The sequence below is a fragment of the Globicephala melas genome, chromosome 4 (assembly GCF_963455315.2).
Source record: "Globicephala melas chromosome 4, mGloMel1.2, whole genome shotgun sequence".
NCBI lineage: Eukaryota > Metazoa > Chordata > Mammalia > Artiodactyla > Delphinidae > Globicephala > Globicephala melas.
The window spans coordinates 48,687,548-48,713,321 of record NC_083317.1 but is presented as its reverse complement, the minus strand read 5'-3'; the positions used below and the strand labels follow the sequence as shown (position 1 = coordinate 48,713,321).

At 38.2% G+C, this 25,774-nt stretch overlaps 1 protein-coding gene and 1 pseudogene across 27 annotated transcripts in view; one reads left to right on the top strand and one right to left on the bottom strand.

Moving 5' to 3' along the window:
- Nucleotides 1–25,774, top strand: part of SENP7 (SUMO specific peptidase 7) — a 171,357-nt gene that overhangs the window by 48,817 nt on the left and 96,766 nt on the right. For 25 of the 27 annotated variants that reach the window (XR_009563695.2, XM_060298014.1, XM_070045437.1 and 22 more), the window contains one exon: nucleotides 22,323–22,420. The exons of the other annotated variants lie outside the window; for them this stretch is intronic. Coding sequence is in view for 23 of the 25 variants with exons in the window: in XM_060298014.1 (XP_060153997.1) it covers nucleotides 22,323–22,420 (98 nt within the window). In the remaining 2 variants the exon portion in view is untranslated. The remainder of the gene's footprint in view (nucleotides 1–22,322; nucleotides 22,421–25,774) is intronic. 27 annotated transcript variants of the gene reach the window in all.
- On the bottom strand, nucleotides 10,239–10,682 carry LOC115855645 (large ribosomal subunit protein uL23 pseudogene; annotated as a pseudogene).

Sequence of the window (25,774 nt, the reverse complement as noted above, 5' to 3'; positions counted from 1 at the left end):
AGGCAGATTCTTAACCACTGGACCACCAGGGAAGTCCCCAACATACATTATTTTAAGAAAATTTTATCTCTGCATTTATATATTTTACTTTATGTTTTAGAATACTGAATGGAGTAAAAATAAGATATATATATCATTTTAAATACACACACACACACACACACACACACACACAGTCTCTTGGAAGTAGATGGATGCTTTTTGTTGGGTTTGTTTTCTTAAGGGGTGTCTTACTAAATGTGTTTTTTCCTTTACCCTTGGGTCATATAATCTTCCTTTAGTATTTGGCCTTCAAGAGGCAGATGTGGATCACCAGAGAGCTCTTTTTTAAGAAATAAATTTATTTATTTTATTTATTTATTTTTGGCTGTGTTGGGTCTTCATTGCTACGCGCGGGCTTTCTCCAGTTGCGGTGAGTGGGGGCTACTCTTCGTTGCGGTGCGTGTGCTTCTCACTGCAGTGGCTTCTCGTTGCGGAGCACAGGCTCTAGGCATGTGGGCTTCAGTAGTTGTGGCATGAGGGCTCAGTAGTTGTGGTTTGTGGGCTCTAGAGCGCACAGTAGTTGTTGCACATGGACTCAGTAGTTGCTCTGTGACATGTGGGACCTTCCCGGACCAGGCTCGAACCCATGTCCCCTGCATTGGCAGTCATATTGTTAACCACTGTGCCACCAGGGAAGTCCCCAGAGAGCTCTTTAGGTATTAAGTCTCTATGTTATATAATCTACGGTCTTCTCTTTCCTTAACTCCTTTTCATTTCAGCAGTCTCCTTTTCCTGAGAAGTAATGGCTTATTTTCTCCTATTTCTCTCTACCCACTGAGTGAAACAAGGCCTCCTCAGAGACATATTTTCTTTTCCTATGACCAGTTTCCCACTCTAGTTGCACATGTTCCTTAGGATAGTGATACTTAACTTTTGGGAAATCTACATCGTGTTTGAGATTTGAAGTGGCAAATGTGTCAGCTTTACCTTGCTCCCATGTTGCTTTAGACTTAACGGTATTTGTTAAGTGTGCTTCATAGTTTGTAGGGTTTGAGGCAGTACCAAAATCTTGCTTTGTTGTTTCTCCCACACGCTGTAGGTTTCAATGAAATAAAAAGGGATAAATACCACTCTCCATAATCTTCAGATTATGCTATCTTCAGCAGAATTTTAACTTGTTTATTTTTGATATTAACTGAGATGCAATTATATAAAGCAGGCTGCACAGATCTTAGGTGTATAATTGGATGAGCTTTGACTAATGTAACATATGCAACCAATATCTCAGTGAAATAGAGCATTGTCGTGAGCCTTGAAAGTTCCCTTATGCCCCTTACCATTGTATCTTCTCTTTGCCCGCTGTCCCTATTCCCACCCTGTTCCTGACAACCAATTTTCTGATTTCTGTATCAGTAAGATAGTTTTGCCTATTCGTATAGTGTATACTCTTTTGTGTTTGCCTTCTTTTGCTTAGTAAAACGTTATTGAAACTCATTCCTGTTTTCTGTCTATCAGCAGTTGCTGTGAGCGGGGGGAGGGGTACTCGTTGTGGTGCGTGGGCTTCTCATCATGGTGGCTTCTCTTGTTGCAGACTCTAGGCACGCGGGCTTCAGTAGTTGTGGCATGTGGGCTCAGTAGTTGTGGCTTGTGGGCTCTAGAGTGCAGGCTCAGTAGTTGTGGTGCCCGGACCAGGCTCGAACCCATGACCCCTGCATTGGCAGGAAGATTCTTAACCACTGTGCCACCAGGAAAGCCCAGTTTGTTTCTTTTTACTGCTAAGTAATATTCTGTTATATGAGTATAACACAATTTATTAATCTAATTCTTCTGTTGATGGACTTTTGGGATTGTTTTTAATTGGTTTTAATTTGCTTTGCCCTGGTGACTAATGGTGTTAAAATATTTTCATATGTTGATTAGCTGTTGTATATTTTCTTTTTTTGTGAAGTGTCTGTTCAAATTTTTTGCCCTTTTAAAAATATATTTTATTGGCAATTAATTTACGTATAATTAAATTAATCCATTTTAAGTGTTCTCTGAATTTTGACAAAGGTATACATTTTTGCAGCCACCACCATTATAAAGGTGTGTGTGTGTGTGTGTGTATTTGTATTTATTTATCGTTTTTTTTGTTGGTGTACAGTCCTATGAGTTACAAAATCTGTATAGACTCATATGACTATCATCACAGTGAAGATACCGTACAGTTCTATCACTCCAAAAAATTCCCTTTGTAGTTACTCCCTATCCCTACCCCTAACCCATGGTAACGTTGTTTTCTCTACCTGTAGTTCTGTATTTTCCAGAATGTCACATGAATGCAATCATGGAGTATGTAATTTTTTAATGTTTTGAGAGTGGCTTTTTCATGTAGTATAATGCCATTGAGATTCATCGATGTTGTATATATCAATAGTTTGTTTAACCATTCCCATATTAACCACTGAAGGACATATGGGTTTCCAGTTTTTGGCAGTTAGGAATAAAGATGCTATACATATTTGTATACAGGTCTTTTTTGTGAGCAGAAGTTTTTAAATTTCTCTAGGGGAAATACCTAGGAGTGGGATTCCTGAATCATATGTAAGTGTATGTTTAACTGCCAAACTGATTTCCAGAATACCACTTTACATTCCCACCAGCAATGTATGGGACTTCTGGATGCTCTGTAACTTTACCAATACCTGGTGCGGTCAGTTTGCTTATTTTTTAAAATAATAGACTATTTTTTAGAGTTGTTTCAGGTTTACCAAAAAATTGAAGGGATAGTACAAACAGTACCCATATATTCATTCTGCCCTTCCCTATGCTCACACACAGTTTCCTTATTATTAACATCTTGCATTAATGTGGTACATTTGTTACAGTTGGTGAGCCAAATACTGATACATTTTTTTAATATTGAGATGTAATTGACATGTAACACTGTATTAGTTTTAGGTGTACAACATGATGATATTTATTTATTTATTTATTTATTTATTTTGGGGATCGAGCCATTTTATCTAGGGGCTTTGGAGGAAGGTTGAAAGGCTGGGAGGACAGTGAGATCTGATGTCCTTCTCCCAGCCGGGAGCTCCCCAGCTTCACCATCTCTGAAAGCCATAATGATTGATACATATTTAAATTGCAAAATTATTGCCACAGTAAGTTTAGTTAACATACATTACCATACATAGTTACAGTTTTTTTTTCTTATGATGAGACTTTTAAGATCTACTCTCTTAGCAGGTTTCAAATGTATAGTATAGTTTTGTTAACTAATCCGCCATGCTGTACATTATGTCCCCAGGACTTATAACTGGAAATTTGTACCTTTTGGCCACCTTCATTCATTTCCTCCAGCTCTCAACCCCTGCCTCTGGCAACCACAAATCTGTTCTCTGTATCAATGCATTAAGATTCAAAAAAAATTCCACATGTAAGTGAGATCGTACAGTATTTGTTTTTCTCTGTTTGACTTATTTCACGTAGTATAATGCCCTGACAGTCTACCCATGTTATTGCTAATGGCAAGATTTCCTTCTTTTTTTATGGTTGAATAACATTCCATTAAAGTGTGTGTGTGTGTATATATGTGTGTGTATATATATATGTACACATACCACATTTTGTTTATCCATTCATCCATTGATGGACACTTAGATTGTTTACACATCCTGGCTATTGTAAATAATATTGCAGTGAACATGGAGTTGTCGATAATTTTTTTTTCAGGTAGTGATTTTGTTTTCTAAGGAAAAATACCCAGAAGTGGAAATGGAATTGCTGAGTCATGTGGTTTTTAAAAATTTTTTTGAGGAACCTCCATAGTATTTTCCATAGTGTCTCTACCAGTTTACATTCCTGCAAGCAGTGCACAAGGGTTCCATTTTCTCCTCATCCTTTTTTTTCTTTTTAAATATTTATTTATTTGGCTGTGTCAGGTCTTAGTTGTGGCACGCGGGATCTTCTATTGCAGCACATGGGCTTCTCTATAGTTGTGGCGCATGGGCTCTAGAGCACGCGGGCTCAGTAGTTGTAGCACGTGGGCTCTCTTGTGGCACGCGGGCTCCAGAGCCTGCGTGCTCATTAGTTGCGGTGCACAGGCTTAGCTGTCCTGCAGCATGTAGGATCTTAGCTCCCTGACCAGGGATTGAACCTGCGTCCCCTGCATTGGAAGGTGGATTCTTTTTTTTAAATAAATTTATAAATTTATATATTTATTTATTTATGGCTGCGTTGGGTCTTCATTGCTGCGTGCGGGCTTTTTTCTCTAGTTGCGGCTAGTGGGGGCTACTCGTTGTTGCAGTGGGCAGGTTTCTCATCGTGGTGGCTTCTATTGTTGCGGAGCATGGGCTCTAGGCACCCAGGCTACAGTAGTTGTGGCTCTTGGGCTCTAGAGTGCAGAGTCAGTAGTTGTGGCGCACGGGCTTAGTTGCTGTGCGGCATGTGGGATCTTCCTGGACCAGTGATTGAATCCGTGTCCCCTGCATTAGCAGGCGGATTCTTAACCACTGCGCAACCAGGGAAGTCCCAGAAGGTGGATTCTTAACCACTGGACCACCAGGGAAGTCCCTCTCCTCATCCTTGCATCCTCTTTTTATGTCTTGTCTTTTTGATAATGGCCATTCTACCAGGTGTGAGGAGGTAGTTCATTGTGGTTTTGATTTGCATTTCCATGGTGTTTAGTGATGTTGAGCCCCTTTTCATGTACCTGTTGGCCATATGTATGTCTTCTTTGGAAAAATTTCTATTCAGATCTGTCGATTTTTAAATTAGATCTTTTGTTTTTGCTATTGAGTTGTATGAGTTCTTTATATATTTTGGATGTTAGCCTCCTATCAGTTATATGTTTCAGAAATAATTTCTCCAATTCTGTAGATTGGTTTTTCATATTGTTGATGGTTTCCTTTGCTATGCAGACATTTTTAGGTTGATGTAGTCTCACTTGTTTATTTTGTTTTTATTGCCTTTGCCTAGGTGTCAAATCCAAAAAATCATTGTTAAGACACTGATATCAAGGATCTTACCCTTTATGTTATCTTTTAGGAGTTCTATAGTTTCAGGTTTTATGTTCAAGTCAGTCAGTCCATTTTGAATTGATTTTTGTGTATGGTGTAAGATAGTCATCCTGTTTCATTCTTTTGCATATGGTTGTTCAGTTTTCCCAGCATAATTTATTGAAGAGCCTGTCTTTTCCCAACTGTATATTCTAGTGTTATTTATCATAAATTAATTGACCATATATGTGTAGATTTATTTCTGGGCTCTCTCGTCTGTTCAGTTGATCTATTTTTGTGTTTTTATGGCAGTACCATACTGTTTTGATTACTATAGCCTTGTAATGTAGTTTGAAATCAGGACGTGTGGTGTCTTCAGCTTTGTTCTTCTTAAGATTGCTTTGGCTATTCAGGGTCTTTTGTGGTTCCAAACAAATTTTAAGATTGTTTTTTCTATTTCTGTGAAAAATACTGTTGGAATGTTGATAGGGATTGCATGAATCTGTAAGTTGCTTTGGGTAGTACGGCCATTTTATCATTATTAATTCTTCCTGTCCATGAGTATGGCATATGTTGCCATTTATTTGTATCTCTTCAGTTTCTTTCATCAGTGTCTTACAGTTTTCAGTGTATGGGTTGTTTATTCCTAGATATTTTATTCTTTTTACTGCAGTTGTAAATGGGACTGTTTTCTTAATTTCTCTTTCAGGTAGTTTATTGTAAGTGTGTAGAAATGCAATTGTTTTTTTGTATGTTGATTTTGTATCCTGCAACTGTACTGAATTCGTTGATTAGTTGTAACAGTTTTTTTGGTGTGATCTTTAGGGTTTTCTATGTATGATATCTTGTCATCTGCCAATAGAGACAGTTTTACTTTTTTTCGAATTTGGATACTTTTTATTTATTTTTCTTGCCTAATTGCTCTGGCTAGGACTTCTAGTACTCTGTTGAATAAAAGTGGTGAGTGTGGCCATCTTTGTTTTGTTCCTGATCTTAGAGGAAAAGCTTTCAGCTTTTTACTCTTGAGTATGACATGTGATGTGGGCCTGTTATATATGTCCTGTCATACATAATTGAGGTACATTCCCTCTATACCTGCCTTGTTGAGAGGTTTTATGGTGAATGGATGTTGAATTTTGCCAAATGCTTTTTCTGCGTCTATTGATATGATGATATGATTTCATCATTCATTTGATGAATGTGATGTATCACATAGATTGATTTGTGGATGTTGAAGCATTTTTGCATACCTGGAATAAATCTGACTTGTTCATGATGTGTGAACCTTTTAATGTATTGTTGAATTTAGTTTGCTAATATTTTGTTGAGGATTTTTGCATCTGTGTTCATCAAGGATATTGGCCTGTAATTCTTTTGTAGTATCCTTGTCTGGTTTTGGTATTAGGGTAATGATGGCCTCATAAAATGAGTTTGGGAGTGTTTCCTCCTCCTCTGTTTTTTGGAAGAGTTTGAGAAGGATTAGTAATAATTCTTCTCTAAATGTTTGGTAGGCTTCACCAGGGACTCCATCTGGTCCTGGACTTTTGTTTGTTGGGAGGTTTTTGATTACTGATTCAGTTTTGTTATTAGTAATTGTTCTGTTCATATTTTCTCTTTCTTCATGATTCAGTCTTAGTAGGTTATGTTTCTAGAAATTTATTCATTTCTTATAGGTTGTCTAATTTGTTGGCATATAATTCATAGTAGTCTCTTATGATCTTTTATAGTTCTGTGATCAGTAGTAATATCTCCTCTCTAATTTTTGATGTTTTTGTTTTGTGAGTTCTCTCTCCTTTTTGCTTGTTGTGCCTAGCTAAAGGCCATTTTGGGGTTATCTTTTCAAAAAACAGCTTAGTTTCATTGATCTTTCCTATTATCGCTTCACTCTCTAGTCACTTATTTCCACTCTGATTTATACTTTCATATGTTTTCTTGTAACTAATTAGTTCCTTTTTTGGCTTAAGGAAAACCCTTCAACATTTCATGTGTGGCAGGTCTAGTGGTGCTTCTCTGGAACTTTACCTTTTGCTTGTCTGGAGCTCTTTATCTCTCCTTCAGTCCTGGAGGACAACTTTGCTGGGTAGAGTGTCCTTGGTTGGCAGTTTTTTCTTCTTTCAGCACTTTGAATATATTGAGACACTCCCTTCTGGCCTGTAAAGTTTCTGCTGAAATATCTGCTGATAGTTTTATGGGGGTTCCCTTGTATATAAGAAGTTGTTTTTTCTCTTGTTACTTTTTAGATTGTCTCCTCATCTTTAACGTTTTACAATTTAATTATAATGTGCCTTGGTGTGGCTCTACTATAGATGCATCTAGTTTGGAACGCTCTGGGCTTCCTGACTGTGGATGTTGGTTTTGTTCCGCAGGTTAGGGAAATTTTCAACCAGTATTTCTTTTCCTTTTTTTCTTTTTTTTTTTTAAAGAGTTTTATTAGCAACTAATCAAGATGCTTTTTTTTTTTTTTTTTTTGCGGTACACGGGCCTCTCCCATTGCGGAGCACAGGCTTCGGACGCGCGGGCTCAGCGACCGTGGCTCACGGGCCTAGCCGCTCCGTGGCATGTGGGATCTTCCCGGACCGGGGCACGAACCCGTGTCCCCTGCATCAGCAGGCGGACTCTCAACCACTGCGCCACCAGGGAAGCCCTCAACCAGTATTTCTTTAAATAAGTTTTCTACCCCCGCCTTCTCTTTTTGGTACTCCTATTATGTGAATATTGTTCTCCTTTATGTTGTCTTATAAGTCCCTTAGTATATGCTCACTCTTTTTATTCTTTTTTTGATCCTTTGATTGGATGAATTCTACTGCCCTGTCTTCGAGTTCACTGATCCTTTCTTTCACGTCATCTAGTTTACTGTTGATCTCTCTATTGAATTTTTCAGTTCAATTATTAATATTCTTCAGTTCTGTGATTTGGTACTTTCTTATATTTTCTTTCTTTTTGTTGAAATTTTCGTTTTGTTTATGCATTGGTCTTTTGACTTTGGTGAGCATCTTTATGACTAATTTTTTGAACTATTTATCAGGTAGATCACTTATTTCCAGTCAGTAAGGTGTTTTTTTCTGAGGTTTTATCTTGTTCTTTCATTTGTAATGTATTTTTCTGCTTTATTTTCCTTCATTCTCTGGTTAGTTTCCATGTATTAGATAAAACAGCCACCTCTCTCAGTCTTGAAAGATGGATCTTATATAGGACCTGAACCTTATCCTTTAATCCTGTCCTAACTCTTGGTTGTTTCTTAGACCTCTGTGATTGTCCAAGCAGTCTTCTTTGTTTATAGTGGCTTCCAGTAGTTGAGTGTGACAAGACCTGTCCGTATCCCAAGGGGGAGGGTCTTAGCACCTAGATGCAGGCTGATTGGAAGCCAGGCCCCCAGGCAGCAGCTTTTAAAGTACACAGCTAGGGACTTCCCTGGTGGCGCAGTAGTTAAGAATCCACCTGCCAATGCAGGGGACACAGGTTCGAGCCCTGGTCCGGGAGGATCCCACATGCCGTGGAGCAACTAGGCCTGTGCACCACAACTCCTGAGCTTGCACTCTAGAGCCCGCGAGCCACAACTACTGAGCCCATGCTCCGCAACAAAGAGAAGCCACTGCAGTGAGAAGCCCATGCACTGCAACAAGGAGAAGCCCCTGCTCGCTGCAACTAGAGAAAAAAGCCCGTGTGCAGCAACAAAGACCCAACGCAGCCCCCCCAAAAAAAAAAAAAGTACACAGCTATACCTCTTTCAGAGTAAGACTGGCAGACAGGTGTTTCTGTTTGTTTGCTCTGTGCTGTAACCTGGGGGGATAGCTGGTTAAAAACTGTTCTGCTCTTAGGTTTAGTCCTGTGGGACCTACGAGCACATGCCCCATTGGCCACCAGAGCCAGGTGATTAGGGGGTATCCCCTGGGCAGCAGCTGCAAAAAGTGGTGTGCCAGTCTTGTGCATAAGCTCCTTTTTGGGAGATAAGGGCAACCTGGAGGCAGAGGGAGAGCTCAGAGATGGTGCCTACCTGCCTCTGTGGTCTCTGGAGAGTGTTGCAGTTGGACCTGGGATGCGTATTAAATTAGAAGCCTGCCCTCATACTGCAGATTTTGAGATAAACAAATAGGCCTCTTTTATAGAAAGACTGGGTGCATTTTAGTCTGCTGCCTCTATTCTGGGTCCTGGAGGGTTAGCCATGGTGAGTCCATGTGAGCCTTTTAAGAACTGTGTCTTAGTATGCCAAAGCCTTATGGGTCTTATATTTAGATGCAAGTTCTGTTGCCTTTTAAAGCTAAATGTTTTGGGGGCCTATCTCCTTGTGATAATCTTAAAAGTTGGGGTGCTAAATGTGGGGTGCAAACCCATTGCTCCTTAGGAAAAAGCTGGGAGTTGTGAGTTCCTTTCTGGCTGTGTTCTGATCTGCTGGGGATGGTGTTTATGGAGAGATTATGTCTCAGCCTCTCCTACCAGTTTTTTTTTTTTTTCCCCCTTTTGCGGTACGCGGGCCTCTCACTGCCGTGGCCTCTCCCGTCGCGGAGCACAGGCTCCAGACGCGCAGGTTCAGCGGCCATGGCTCACGGGCCTAGCCTCTCCGCGGCATGTGGGATCCTCCTGGACCGAGGCACGAACACGTGTCCCCTGCATCGGCAGGCGGACTCTCAACCACTGCACAACCAGGGAAGCCCTCTCCTACCAGTTTTGATGTGGGTTTTTTCTCATTTGTGTGATGAGTTGCTCAGCTAGTTTCTGGATTTCTTTCAGAGGGAGTTGTTCTGTATGTAGCTGTAGATTTGGTGCGTCCATGGGAGGAAGTGAATTCAGGACACTACCTACATCATCATTGTGAACTGGAACACCTCTGTTATATTTTTGACTGAAGTCCGTAGTTTATATTAGGGTTCACTTTTTGTATAGTATATTCTATGTGTTTTGAGAAATGTATGATGACATGTATCCACTATTACAGTGTAATTCAGAATAATTTCACTGTTCTAAAAATTTCTTGGGCTTCCCTGGTGGCGCAGTGGTTGAGAGTCCGCCTGCCGATGCAGGGGACACGGGTTCGTGCCCCAGTCTGGGAAGATCCCACATGCCGCAGAGTGGCTGGGCCCGTGAGCCATGGCTGCTGAGCCTGCGCGTCCGGAGCCTGTGCTCTGCAACGGGAGAGGCCACAACAGTGAGAGGCCCACGTACCGCAAAAAAAAAAAAAAAAATTTCTTGTGCTCCACTGATCTTTTTAATATCTCTATAGTTTTTTTTATCTACAGTGAAAACTTTTATATTTTGAATTAGCTAGCTGGACTCAGTTTAGACGATCCCAATTCTGTTGGCTACTCCAACGCATCATAGTCAGGAGCCAGTAGAACATATGCCTTCTTCTTTCCATCAGGCCATGTCAATGTCAGAGCTTCTTCACAGCCTGTTTAATTTGATGTTTGTTGGCCTTGCCATCCACAATGAGCACCAGTGTGTTGTTGTTTTCTGTTTTCTTCATGGCTGACTTGGTGGTGAGGGAGAACTTGATGATGGCATAGTGGTCAAACTTGTTTCTTCTAGGGGTGCTCTTCTGAGGATATTTGTGTTGCCTCTTGAGCTGCAGTGTTTTGGGCCGTTGGAAGGTGGGTGACATCCAGATCTTCTTTTTTTGTGGCTGTGGATGCCTTTCAACCGTACTTTCTTAGCCTTCAGAGCTTTTGCTTTTGCTTTGGCTTTGGGAGATGCAGGAGGTTCTTTCTTTGCCTTTGGCGCCATCTGCGTGAAAAGCTCCATAGTTTTAAAAATTTATTTATTTATTTATTTTTGGCTGTGTTGGATCTTCGTTGCTGCGCTCGGGCTTTCTTTTAGCTGCGGCGAGCGGGGGCTACTCTTCATTGTGGTGCGCGGGCTTCTCATTGTGGTGGCTTCTCTTGTGAGTATGGACTCTAGGTGCACGGGCTTCAGTAGTTGTGGCTCACAGGCTCAGTAGTTGTGGCTCGTGGGCTGTAGAGCACAGGCTCAGTAGTTGTGGCGCATGGGCTTAGTTGCTCTGCGGCACGTGGGATCTTCCCGGACCCAGGCTCAAACCTGTGTCCCCTGCATTGGCAGGTGAATTCTTAATGACTATGCCATCAGGGAAGTCCCCATATATATTTTTTTATATCATATTGTCATATACTTGGAATCATACCTTTTCAGATTGGCTTCTTTCACTTAGCTATATGCTTTTATGTTTATCAAAGTGTCTTTTTGTGGCTTGATAGCTCGGTTCTTTAAAAAAAATTTTTTTTTTTTTAGAAAGACTATTTTTTAGAGTAACTTTAGGTTCACAATAAAATTGAGCAGAAATTACAGACAGGTCCCATATATCCCCTGCCCCTACACATGCACAGACTCCCCCAATGTCATTTGTGTTTATAGCTGAATGATACTCCATCATGTGGGTATACCACAGTTTCTTTATCATCTATTGAAAGACATCTTGGTTACTTTAAAGTTTTCACAATTATAAATAAAGCTGCACTAAACATTAATGTGCAGATTTTTGTGTGGACAGAAGTTTCCAGCTTATTTGGGTAAATACTAAGGAGTGTAGTTGCTAGATTGTTAAGAGTATGTTTAGTTTTGTTAGAAATTGCCAAAGCGTCTTCCAAAATGGTTGTACCATTTTGCATTTCCACCAGCAACTAATGAGATTTCCTGTTATTCCACATCCTGGCCAACATTTGGGGTAGTCAGTGTTTTGGGTTTTAGCCATTCTAATAGGTATGTAGTAGTATCTCTTTGTTTTACCTTGTAATTCCCTGATGACATGTTTTGGTGAGCTTCTTTTCATATGCATATTTGTCATCTGTGTATCTTCTTTGGTGAAGTGTGTGTTCCCATTTTTGGCTCATTTTTTGTTTTTGGCTGTGCTGCATGGCTTGTGGGATCTTAGTTCCCCAACCAGGGATTGAACCCGGGCCCACAGCGGTGAAAGCATCGAGTCCTAACCAGTGGATCACCAGGGAATTCCCTCATTTTTTAAATTGTTTGTTTTCTTGTTTTTTAGTTTTAAGCATTATTGTATATTTTGGGTACCAGTCCTTTATCACATATGTGTTTTGCAAAGAGTTTTTTCTAGTCTGTATCTTAACTTTTCATTCTTTTAACAGTATCTTTCACAGAGCAGTTTTAATTTTAATGAAGCCCAAATTTCAATTTTTCCTTCATGGATTGTGCTTTAGGTATTATATCTAAGGAGTAATTGTTCAACTGAAGGTCACCTAGATTATCTCTTGTGTTATCTTTTAGGAATTTTATAGTTTTGCAATTTACATTTAGATCTGTGATCCATTTTCAGTTAATTTTTGTGAAAGGTATAAGATTTGTGTCTCTGTTTATTTCTTCATACACGAGTGGCCAGTTCTTTTAGTGTCATTTGTTGAAGATTAGCCTTTCTCCATTGAATGAATTGCCGTTGTTCCTTTGTTAGAAATTAATTGATTACATTGTGTGGATCCTTTTCTCAGCTGTCTATTCTGTTCTATTGATCTATTTGTCTGTTTTTTTGTCCATACCATGCTGTCTTGGTTACTGTAGCTTTATAGTAAGTCTTTAAGGTGGGAGTATCAGTTCTCTGAGCTTGTTCTTTAATATTGTATTGGCTATTCTGGGTCTTTCATCTTTCTATTTAAAATTTCAAATCAGTCTGTCGAAATCCACAAAATAACTTGCTGTGATACTGATTGGAATTGTGGTGATTCTGTAGATCAAGTTGGGAAGAACTGACATCTTGACAGTATTGAGTCTTCCTATTCATGTTCATGGAATATCTATTTATTTAGATCTTTGATATCTTTCATTGGAGTTTTATAGTTCTTTTTATATAGATTTTACACATTTTTAAAGATTTGTACATAAGTATTTAATTTTTTCAGTGCTAATGTAAGTGGTATTGTGTTTTTAATTTCAAATTCTAATAGTTCTTTACCTTCATGTAAGAAAGCAATTAATTTTTGTATATTCATCTTGTCCTGCACTGTTGCTATAATTGCTTATTAGTTCAAGGAAGTTTTTTCTTTTTTCTTTTTTTTCAAATTCATCTCTGGGATTTCCTACATAGACAATTATGTCATCTCAAATAAAGATTTTATTTTTTCCTTCCCAATCTGTATCCTTTTTATTTCCTTTTCTTGTCTCATTGCATTATCTAGGACTTCCTGTATGAGGTTGAATAGGAGTGATGAGAGGGAGCATTCTTGCTTGTTCTCAATCTTAGCGTCAAAGCATATGGTTTCTCGCCATTAAGTATGATGCTGGCTGTAGGTTTGTTGTAGATATTCTTAATCAAATTAAAAATATTCCCCTCTATTCCTAGTTTTCTGAGAGTTAAAAAAAATCATAAATGGCTTTTGGGTTTTGTCAGATGCTTTTTCCACATCTATTGATATGACCATTTCATATTTCTTCTTTGGCTTGTTGACATTAATGGATTTTTCAAATGCCTAACCATCATTGCTTATTTGAAATAAGTCTCACTTGTTTATGATATATGATTCTTTTTATACTTTGTTGGATTTGATTCTGTTGAGAATATTTGCACCTATGTTCATAAGAGATATTGTGTAGTTTTCTTTTTTTGTAATGTATTTTTCTGGTTTTGGTATTAAGGCTGGCCTCGGGACTTCCCTGGTGGTCTGGTGGTTAAGAATCTACCTTCCAGTGCAGGGGACGTGGTTTTGATCCCTGGTCAGGGAACTAGATCCCGCATGCCGTGGGGCAAGTAAGCCCGTGCGCTGCAACTACTGAGCCCGTGCGCTCTAGAGCCAGTGTGCCACAACTAGAGAGCCCACGCACCACAACTACTGAGCCTGCACACTCTGGAGCCTGAGCGCCACAACTAGAGAGAAGCCTGCGTGCTGTAACGAAGAACCCGTGTGCTGCAACCAAGGATTCCACATGCCAACAACAAAGATCCTGCATGCTGCAACTAAGACCTGATGCAGCCAAATAAATAAATAAATAAATAAATAAATAAACAAACAAAAGGAAAAATAGAAAGGCTGGCCTCATAGAATGAGTTTGGAAGTGTTCCTCTACTTCTATTTTGTGAAAGAAATTATAGAGAATTTGTATAATTGATTCCTTAAATGTTTGGTAGAATTCACTGATGAACCAAACTGGGCCTAGTCCTTTCTGTTTTGGAAGGTATTGATTCAATTGATTCAATATCTTTAATAGATATGGGCCTATTCAGATTACATAAGTTTTGATCAATTGTATCTTTCAAGGTATTCGTCCATTTTCATCTAAGTTTTCACATTTGCGGGCATTGAGTTGTTCATAGCATTTCTGTATTATTTCTATATAATGTCCATTGGACCAGTACTGATTGCCCCTCTTTCATTTTTGATATTAGTAATCTGTCTCTTCTGTTTTTTTTCTTAGTTAACCTGGGTAGAGGTTATCAATTTTATTGATTTTTTTCAAAGAACCAACCTTTGATTTGGTTGATTTTCTCTGTTGATTTCTTGTTTTCAATTTCATTAATTTTTTTTCAATTTCATTGATTTCTGCTCTTTTATTTATTTATTTCTTTTCTTCTGCTTACTTTGGAATAAATTTGCCCTTCTTTTTTTAATTTCCAAAGCTGGAAGTTTGCATTATTGATTTTAGAATTGTCTCCTTTTTTAATACATGCATTCGATGCTATAAATTTCCCTCTAAGCATGTGCGCTTGAGAAGAATGTGTATTCTTCTGTTTTAGATGAAGTATTCTATAAATGTTAATTAGATTTAGTTGACTGATGGTGTTTTTCAGTTCAATTATTTCATTACTGATTTCCTTACTGATTTTCTGCCTGCTGGATCTGTTTCTGATAGAGGGATGTTGAAGTAGATATGTCTATTTGTCCTTGTATCAATATTTCTATCAGTTTTTGCCTTATGTATTTTGGTGTTGGGCATATATACATTAAGGATTATTATGTTTTTTTGGCAAATTGACCCCTCTATCATTATGTAATATTCCTCTTTATCCCTGTGTCCCCAAATTTGATACTGTTTTTTCCTCTGAAATCTCAGTCTGAAATTAATATAGCTACTCTGTCTTTTGATCTCTTAGAATGGTGTATCTTTCTTCATCCCTTTACTTTTAATCTGTTTGTGTCTTTATATTTAAAGTGAGTTTATTGTATACAATGTAGAGTAGGGTCTTTTTTCTTTTTTAAATCGTAGATTGATTTGATTTTCAAATATTAAACCACCGTTCTGTCCTAGAATAAGCCCTAATTAGTCATGCTGTATTATTCTTTTTATATATTGCTGGTTTTGATCTGCTGATTTTTGTTGAGTATTTTTGTCTGTACTTATCAGGGATATTGGTCTTTAGTTTTCTTGTACTCTCATTATATTGATTTAGTATCAGTATAATGTTTGCTTTATAGATTGAATTGGGAATTGTTTATTTCTAGTTAATGGAATAGGTTGTGTAGAATTCACTTTATTTTCTTCTTAAATGTTCATTTGAATGTCTGTGAAAACTCTAGGAAATCCCTGCTAGAATGAGAGCTTCAAAATTAGGTAACTAAATGATTTGATCCTGTAGGGTAGGGGGTTAGTGGAAGGGGAGGGTGGCAGATGTGTTTATAAAAGGGTAGCAGAAAGGATCTTTACGACACAACTGTTCTATATCTTGAGTTTGGTTGTAGTCACAGAGATGAGCACGTGATAAAATCGCCTAGGACTAAATGCACGCATACAAACACACACACACAAGTATGTGCATGTAAAACAGGTGAAATCTTAATAAGGTCATGGATTGTTTCAATGTCACTTTCCTGGTGATGATATTGCTGTGCAGTTATGCAAGGTGTTACCATCAGGGAAAACTTGTTGAAGAGAATACAGGATTCCCCAGATAGCCTCTCTCCCCGTACCTCACCAATTTATCCAGCTGTTCAATAGACGTTGGTTACCAAATAATTTCAGCTTATGTTTTCTGATAAGTGTTTTCACTGTTGACATTACATGTTGCTAATTTGGAAATTAGATGAAGAGTCAATAGAATTGAAATTCTGATATAAAAGTTAAATCCTGACCAGTAATCTCAATTGGTTGGAAAGTCATCATCCATCTTTATTACAGTAGGCTGTGACATGGATAAGTAGTTGTAAGCAAAGCTGATATTTTCTTCAGGTTGCAGATTTGGTTCATTTTTAGTATGTAAGGAAGTACTCAGTTGAGACTGTGAACACTGCACCACTTAGAATGGGTATAGAGTTGATTTGTCCAAGAAAAATTTTAGTCAAGTTCCTATCGAACATTTGGTTTTAATTATCATAGTATTTTATTTTGATGCCCCTGCTAGAATGAGAGCTTCAAAATCAGGCAACTAAATGATTTGGTCTTGTCTCTAAGCAAAGTCTTTTATTCTTCTATAAGTTTTTTCATATTTAAATTACAACTGTTCATACTATTTCAGCCTTCCTATTTGTGATCAGATAGCTTTCAAAATATGTATATGAATAAATTCTCATTCATAATCAGATTGTGGGAGAATTCTTTGTTATCTGATTTTTTTTCAGAGATAGCATGTATATAGGTTCATAGACTAAGTGAAAAATTGTATCTCTGAAAAATACAGATTATTATCCAGGCTGCAATTCTAATCCAACTTTGGAAAGAAAAAACATTCTAGTGTGATATTAACTATAAGAAACAATTTATCAAAGTCTAAGTGAATTTTTGTTTTCCTTTGATAATGTCTGTAGATACACTCCAGATTACCCTTGGCTGTGGTAGGATTGGAGATGGGCATTGAAACATGTTACTGTTATTTAGAGTTAATAAAATTTTAATCAATTCCCCTCCTCTCCTATTAAAGATACCTTCATTTTGTCTCATTGTGTTTGTTTCATTTTTTGTAATAGTTTAAAACTTCTCATTCTTTTCCCCCCTCTTTGGTGGGAATTATGTTTCTTTTCTGTACAGAATATGAGACTCAAAGACTAGTACTTATCATTTTGCAAATATAGGTAAAACCTAATTACAACATTATTAGTAGGGTAGAAAAAAATTTGGAAACAAAAAATGTGAAAGCTGCATTTACTGTGAGATTAGTGAAACAGTTGTGGAAAACTAGTTAACCAGTGGTTCTGAGTCTAACTTGTGAGCTAAATTATTCCCAGTCCTGGTTGCAGTTTGATGTAAACAAATAATGTAATTCATTGTGAGAACTGTTATTAGTAATAGAGGTATGTAAAATAGTGTTAGAGCAGAGATACTGATTTACTTTTCTAGAGAGTGAGGAAGGCTTCATAGGTGGTGTTGATCTGGGACTTAATGGACAAGGAGAATTTGGGAGGGCAAAGCACATTCTAGTAAGAGGAAACATGTACAGAAAGATGTCAAAGGATCTGAATGGCATGCACTTTCAGGGAACTACATATAGTTTAGTGTTGTCGGAATAGAAGATTCATGGGAAGCAGAAGTGAGAAAGATAACTCAGTTCTTTTTTTTTTTTTTCTCCTTAGGTAGTGGGGAATACTTAGGAATTTAAGCAAGAGAATGACATCAGATTTGCATTTTTGAAAGATTTAACTTTCTTGACGGAGTGGCTGCTGGACTGGGGGGGAGAAGAGACCATTTGCTGGGAATCCCATTAGGAGAACATTGCAAGAGTCCAGGTCAGAAGTAAGAGGCAGAACTAAGACAGTGATACTGAAAATGGAGGAAAAATGTATTTTTAATCTAGTTATATTGATACATTTACATTTTGTAGTGAAATGGGGGTGACAATGTGTTTAGGTTGATATCTTGATAGGAAGGATTTCCGAGAATTTGTGTAATTTAGAATTACAGCATTGGAAGGAGCATAGGCTTTTATGTCAGGCAGACTTGGGTTAACTGGTGAAGTTTATTCTCTGAGCTTCACTTCCCACTTATAAAGTGATGAGTTTTATACCATGTAGGGCTGTGGTGTTAATGAGATAATAATGCCTGGAGAATAAAAATGACAGTGTTTATTGAAGGCTATCATGGTTAAGACAGTGTTTTATTTTGTTTTTCATTACTTAAATTTTTTTTTTTACTTTTAAAAATGTATTTCCAACTATGGTAAAACACACACAGCATAAAATTTATCATCTTATCCATTTTTAATGGTACAGTTCACTGGTATTTAGTATATTCGCATTGTTGTGCAACCATCGCCACCGTCTATCTCCAGAATTCTTTACATCTTGCAAAACCACAACACTTTACCCATTAAACAATAACTCTCCATTTCCCCCTCTCCCATCCCCTGGCAACCAAAATTCTACTGTTTTCTATCTCTGTGAACTCTAGATACTTCCTATAACTTGAATCATAGAGTATTTGTCTTTTTGTTACTGGCTTATTTCACTTAACCTAATGTCATTGCGGTGGGAAAAACGCATCTTCCTCCCATGTTTCTCCTTTACTCTCATACTACTATCATTTTCACAACACTTCTCACACCAGATGTTTGTGGGTTTTCCCCCACCAAGCAATCCTCTGGGACATGAGCTGGGTGTCCTACAATTTATCTCAATTCCGACACTATCTACCTGGAGATGGTTTCAGATCTCACACGTTGTGGGCTCAGTCCCAAGACTGCTCCCACCCCACTTCAGATGCCAATCACAATTCCAGGTTGTCACCTGTGCTTCTGACCAGCTGGCTATAAATCTGAGATTCCCATGACTCTCTCCTCAGGTTTGATTAATTTATGCTAGAGCAGTTCACAGAACTCAGAGAAACACTTATTTACATTTACCAGTTTATTTAAGGACACGATAAAGGATACAGATGAATAGCCAAATGAATAGATACATAGGGCAAGGTCTGGTAGGGTCCTGAGTGCAGGAGCTTCTGTCCCTGTGGAGTTGGGGTGTGTCACCTTCCGGGTATATGGATGTGTTTAGCAACCTCAAAGCTCTTTGAACCTCATATAATATTTTTGAGATTGTAATGGAGATTTGCTCACATAGGCATGACCGATAATTAATTCTGTTTCCAGTCCCTCTCCCCTCTCTAGAGAATGGTGGGGCAAAGATGAGAATTCCAAGCTTGTAATATTGGCTTGGTCTTTCTGCTGACTAGCCCCTATCCAGGAGCCATCTAGGATCTCACCCAGAGTCGCTTCATTAATACAAAAGGCAGATCTATCACCCAGGAAATTGTGAGGGTTTTAGGAGCCCTGTGTCAGGGATTGGGGTTAAAAACCAGATATTATAGCAAAAGATGCTCCTATCACCAAGGGAATTACAAGGGTTTTAGGAGCTCTGTGTAGGAACTGGGGCCAGAGACCAATATAAATATTTTTTATAATCTCATAGTTGTCAAAGTTCATGACTAATTTTTTGAACTATTTATCAGGTAGATCACTTATTTCCAGTCAGTAAGGTGTTTTTTTCTGAGGTTTTATCTTGTTTTTTCATTTGTAATGTATTTTTCTGCTTTATTTTCCTTCATTCTCTGGTTAGTTTCCATGTATTAGCGTGTTGTAGCATGTGTCAGAATTTCCTTTTTAAGGCTGAGTAATATTTCATTGTATGTATATGACACATTTCATTATTATTGGTGTTATTATTGATGGGACACTTGAGTTGTTTCCACCTTGTAGCTATTGTGAAAAATGCTGCTATGAACATAGGTGTACAAATATCTCTTTGAGGAAGACAGTATATTTTAGCTCTAGTTGATTTACATTGTTGTGTTAGTTTCAGGTGTACAGAAAAGTGATTCAGTTATACATATGTATACATATTCTTTTCCATTATGGTTTATTACAGGATATTGAATATAGTTGTCTGTGCTATACAGTAGGACCCTGTTGTTTATTTTATATGTATTAGTTTGTTTCTGCTAATCCCAAACTCCTAATTTATCCCTCCTCTACCCCCTTTCCTCTTTGGTAACCGTAAGTTTGTTTTCTATATCTCTGAGTCTGTTTCTGTTTCATAAATAAGTTCATTTGTGTCATATTTTAGATTCCACATATAAGTGATATCATATGGTATTTGTCTTTCTCTTTCTGACTTACTTGACTTAATATAATCTCTGGGTCTATCCATGTTGCTGCAAATGGCATCATTCTTTTTCATGGCTGAGTAATATTCCCCCCCCATATATATATACACATATACACACACACACACATCTTCTTTATCCATTCATCTGTCAATAGACATTTAGGTTGCTTCCATGTCTTCTTGGCCATTGTAAATAGTGTTGCTGTGAACATTGGAGTGCATGTATTTTTTTGAATTAAGTTTTCTCTGGATATATGCCCAGGAGAGGGATTGCTAATCATATGGCAACTCTATTTTTAGTTTTTTAAGGAACCTTCATAGTGTTATCCATAGTGGCCACACCAATTTACATTCCCACCAATAGTGTTAAGAGGGTTCCCTTTTTTCCACACCCTCTCCAGCATTTGTTATTTGTAGACTACTTAAAAAAAATAATTTATTTTTTTTTGGCTGCGTTGGGACTTCGTTGCTGCATGTGGGCTTTCTCTAGTTGCGGCGAGCGGGGCTGAGCTTTGTTGTGGTGCTTTTTGGCCATTTGTATGTCTTCTTTGGAGAAATGTCTATTTAGGAAGGAAGGCAGTATTTTAAACTTATATAATCATCACATATCCTTGTGAGATAGTAACCATTATTACGCAAGGAAACTAACGCATAGAGAAGATAAGTAATTTATTTCCCCAGATTCACACTGTTTCTCTTTTTAAAAATAAATAAATTTATTTATTTATGGTTGCATTGGGTCTTCGTTGTTGCATGTGGGCTTTCTAGTTGCGGTGAGCTGGGGCTGCTCTTCATTGAGGTGTGCGAGCTTCTCATTGTGGTGGCTTCTCTTGTTGCAGAGCACAGGCTCTAGGCACGTGGGCTTCAGTATTTGTGGCTCACAGGCTCTACAGCACAGGCTCCGTAGTTGTGGTGCATGGGCTTAGTTGCTCTGCGGCATGTGGGATCTTCCTGGACCAGGGCTCGAACCCGTGTCCCCTGCATTGGCAGGCGGATTCTTAACCACTGCGCCACCAGGGAAATCCCCACACTGTTTATATATATATATATATATATATATATATATATATTTAAAAAGTTTTTAATTTTGGCGGCATTGGGTCTCTGCTGCGTGCAGGCTTTGTCTAGCTGTGATGAGCGGGGGCTACTCTTTGTTGTGATGTGTGGGCTTCTCACTGCGGTGGCTTCTTTTGTTGTGGAGCACAGATTCTAGTTACATGGACTTTAATAGTTGCAGCATGAGGCCTCAGTAGTTGGGGGTGTGCAGGCTCTAGGACGTGTGGGCTTCAGTAGTTGTGTGCGTGGGCTCAGTAGTTGTGGCTCGCAGGCTCTAGAGTGCAGGCTCAGTAGTTGTGGCTCATGGGCTTAGTTGCTCCGTGGCATGTGGGATCTTCCCAGACCAGGGATTGAACCTGTGTTTCCTGCATTGGCAGGCGGATTCTTAACCATTGTGCCACCAAGGAAGTCCTGTTTCTATATTAACTAAATCAACTTTAACTTTGTTTGTAGTTGGATTAAATCTAAACAGTTAGTAAGATATCTGACTCTTCCCTAAACTTTTTCCATGAAGCAGTTCATAGGGAATCAGTTGTAATCCCTTCCAATTGTTTATAAATGCAGTTACTTCAGAATCACAGACTCTGTTTAACTTGGCATGTAATTATTTTTATTTCCTTTAAACACATTCACCATTTTTCATAGTGATGTAAGCTTTTGAGTCTTAAAATGTCTATTTCCTGACTAAAATTACCTTTACATTTTTAAATGTCTTTTTTCTTTTCTTTTTTTTTTTTTTTTGCGGTACGCGGGCCTGTCTCACTGTTGTGACCTTTCCCGTTGTGGAGCACAGGCTCTGGACGCGCAGGCTCAGCGGCCATGGCTCATGGGCCCAGCCGCTCCGCGGCACGTGGGATCTTCCCGGACCGGGGCACGAACCCGTGTCCCCTGCATTGGCAGGCGGACTCTCAACCACTGCACCACCAGGGGAGCCCTCTTTTTCTTTTTTTAACGAATTAAGTCCAGACCCTTTATTTATTTATTTATCTATTTATTTATGTTTTGGCTGCGTGGTATGTGGGATCTTAGTTCCCCAGCCAGGGATTGAACCTGCACTACTTGCAGTGGAATGTAGAGTCTTAACCACTGGACCGCCAGGGAAGTCCATAAATGTCTTTCTTCTGTAATTTATTGGACTTTTATATCCTCATTAGCAAAAGATGCCAAGTGTTTTGTAGATTGCAGTTTTCCCCCTCTGTGAACTGTTATGACTTTGGCTGTTTATCTTGAATTTCTAAATAAAAAGAAAATTTAAGTGCCTCTTAATTGTCATATTGCTATATTTATTATTGAAATTCCAAATCCCATTTTTTTTCCTTAGTGGAAAAGGAGCCTAAGAAATAAGGTCCTCTCTGTAGACCATAAAAGTAAAAAAGGTGTACGTGGGCGTCCTGTCACTTCTAAGACATCAGCAGAAAGGTAAGATATATGTATGTGTGTGATATAGGATGGGCTTATACTATGTATAGTGTGACCATGAATGATTCATTTAACCTTTTTGGTTCTCAAATTTCCACAACTTTTAAAATACAGTGATTGAGTTCAGTGACCTCTACTGTTCCTTCTAAGCTCTTTCTGTGATTCTAATTCATCTTAACTCCTTGTTTTTGTGTGTTTGTAACATCTTGAAAGCTTTAGCTAAAAAAGCAAGAGTTACATATAGACTCGTTAAGATGCTGGATTCATCTTTTGTCCTCCATTTAGCAACTCTGGTCTTAAAGTCATAGTATTAATGAATAATGGATATGCTGGAATTAAATATCTATGGGATTCAAATTACAATTATTACCAGCAGGAAATCGGAGCTAAATTTTAGTATTGGACATCAGTAAATGCTTAAAAAGTTGTTATTTTACAAAAGGGTATTATCTGTTTTAGAATAGTGAATGAATAAAAAGTGACAGTAACAGTTAAAAATTACAGTTATTGGGAGTTTGCACAAATGAGAAGACTAATTGGAGTTTTCTTTCTATAAGTTTATTTATTTTTTATTTTATTTTTGGCTGCATTGGGTCTTTGCCGTTGTGCACGGGCTTTCTCTAGTTGCAGTGAGCAGGGGCTACTCTTTGTTGCGGTGTGTGGGCTTCTCGTTGCAGAGCACAGGCTCTAGGCATGCGGGCTTCAGTAGTTGCAGCACATGGGCTCAGTAGTTGTGGCTCGTGGGCTCTAGAGCACAGGCAGTAGTTGCGGCACACGGGCTTAGTTGCTCTGCGGCATGTGGGATCTTCCCAGACCAGGGCTCGAACCCGTGTCCCCTGCATTTGACAGGCGGATTCTTAACCACTGTGCCACCAGGGAAGTCCTAATTGGAATTCTTGATTTTATGTCAGAGCACTCTGTAAGCTGTTTAGTCTGAATTCTCACCTTTCAAGTGAATTGTCCTTAGGAAATAAGCATATTGGTGACTCCATATCCTTATCAATACTTATTTTCCGTCCCTCCTTCCCTTCCTTCCTTCTTTCCATAGTTGTCCTAGTGGGTGTGAAATGATAATCTCATTGTGGTTTTGGTACATATTTCCTAATGACATTGAGTGTCTTTTTATATGCCTGTTGGTCATTTGTATATCTTCTTTGCAGAAATGTCTGTTTAGATCCTTTTAAAAATTGTTTAAAAATTGTGGTGTTTATCTTTTTATTGTTGAGTTGTAAGAGTTCTTTATATATTCTGGATACAGGTCCTTATTAGATATGTGATTTGGAAATATTTTCTCTCACTCAGCTTTTCACTTTCTTGATGGTGTCCTTTGAAGCACGAAAGTTTTTTTCACTTTGGTCAAATCCCATTTATCTGTTTTTCTTTTGTTTTTGTGCTTTTGTTGTCATATCTAAGGAACTATTGCCTAATCTGAGGTCATGATGATTTACTCTTGTGTTTTCGTCTAAGGGTTTTATAGTTCTAGCTCTTAGATTTAGGTATTTTATCCATTTTGAATTAATTTTGGGTATGGCATGAGATAGGCATCCAAATTTATATTTTTGTTTGTGAATATGCAGTTGTCCCAGCAACATTTGTTGAAGAGGTACGAATTTTTCTTGGTACCTTTGTTGAAAATCAGTTGACATTAATGTAAGTGTTTATTTCTGGATTTGGAATTCTAGTCCATTGATGTATATGTCTGTTTTTATGTCAGTACCGCTGTGTGCTGTACACTGTATTATTGCAACTTGGTGGTAAGTTTTGAAATTGGGAAATGTGAGTCTTCCAACTTCATAATATTTTTCAAGATTTTTTTAAAAAAATTTTCTGGCCGCACTGTGCAGCATGCAGGATGTTAGTTCCCTGACCGGGGATCAAATCCATGCCGCCTGCAGTGGAAGCATGGAGTCTTAACCACTGGGCTGCCAGGGAAGTCCCTTTTCAAGATTGTTTTGGTTGTTCTGGGTTCCTTGCATTTTCAACTGAGTTTTAGAATCAGTTGGTCATTTTGAGCAAAACAGCCAACAAGGATTTTGATGGAGGATGTGTTGAATCTGTAGACCAATTTGGGGAGTATTGCTGTCTTAACAAATTAAATCTTCTGATTCATGAATATATCTTTCCATTTATTTAGGTCTTATTCAATTTCTTTCAACAGTGTTTTGTAACTTTCAGTGTGTCTTGGACATTTATTGTTAAATTTATTCCCAAGTATTTTCTTTTTGATGCTGTTGTGAATGGAAGTGTTTTCTTAATTTTAGTTTTAGATGGTTCATTACTAGTGTGTAGAAATCCCATTTATTTATATATGTTGACCCTGATTTATATATCGTGACCCTGTTTGTCCTGTTCTAGAAATTTTTAGTAGATTGCTTGGAATTTTGTATATACAAGATCATGTCATCTGCAAACAAAGATGGCTTTACTGCTTCCTTTTCAGCTGGAGGCCTTTAATTTTTTCCCCTTGCCTAATTGTCCTGGCTAGAATGTACAATGTATAATGGAAGTGGTGAGAGTGGAAATCTTTGTTTTGTTCCCACTATCAGAGGGAAAGCATTCAGTATTTCACCATTAAGTATGATGTTAGTTATAGGTTTTTTATAGATGCCCTGCTATGGTTTGAATGTTTGTACAATATCTCCCCAAAATTCATATGTTGAAATCCTAATGCCCAATGTGATGGTGTTTGGAGGTGGGGCCATTGAGGGCGGTGCTTAAGTCATGAGGGTGGAGCCCTCATGAACGGGATTAGTGCTCTTTTTATAAAAGAGGCCTCACAGAGCTTCCTGGTGCCTTCTACCACGTGAGGACACTGTGAGGAGTCTGCAGTCTGCAACCCAGAAGAGGGCCTTCACCAGAGCCTGACCATGTTGGCCAGCACCTTGATCTTGGACTTCCCAGCCTCCAGAACCGTGAGAAATAAATGTTTGTTGTTTATAAGCTGCTGAGTCTGTGATATTTTGTTATAGCCTGAACAGACTAAGACATGCCCTTTTTCATGTTGAGGAAGTTCCCTTCTGTTCTTAATTTGTGGGAGACTTTTTATGATGAATGTGTGTTGGATTTTGTCAAATGCTTTTCCTGCATTTATATCATGTAATTTGTATCCTTTATTAATATAATGTATTACATAAATTGATTTTTAGATTTTAAACCAACTTTGCATTCCTGGGATAAATGTCACTTGATTCTGATTTATGATCCCATTTATATGTTACTGGTTTCAGTTTGCTAGGATTTTATTGAGGATATCTATGTTTGTATTCAGAAGGGAAAATAACTTGCTATTTTCTTATGTTGTCTTTGTCTGGCTTTGGAATGAGGCTAATAATAGCCTTGTAGAATGAGGTGAAA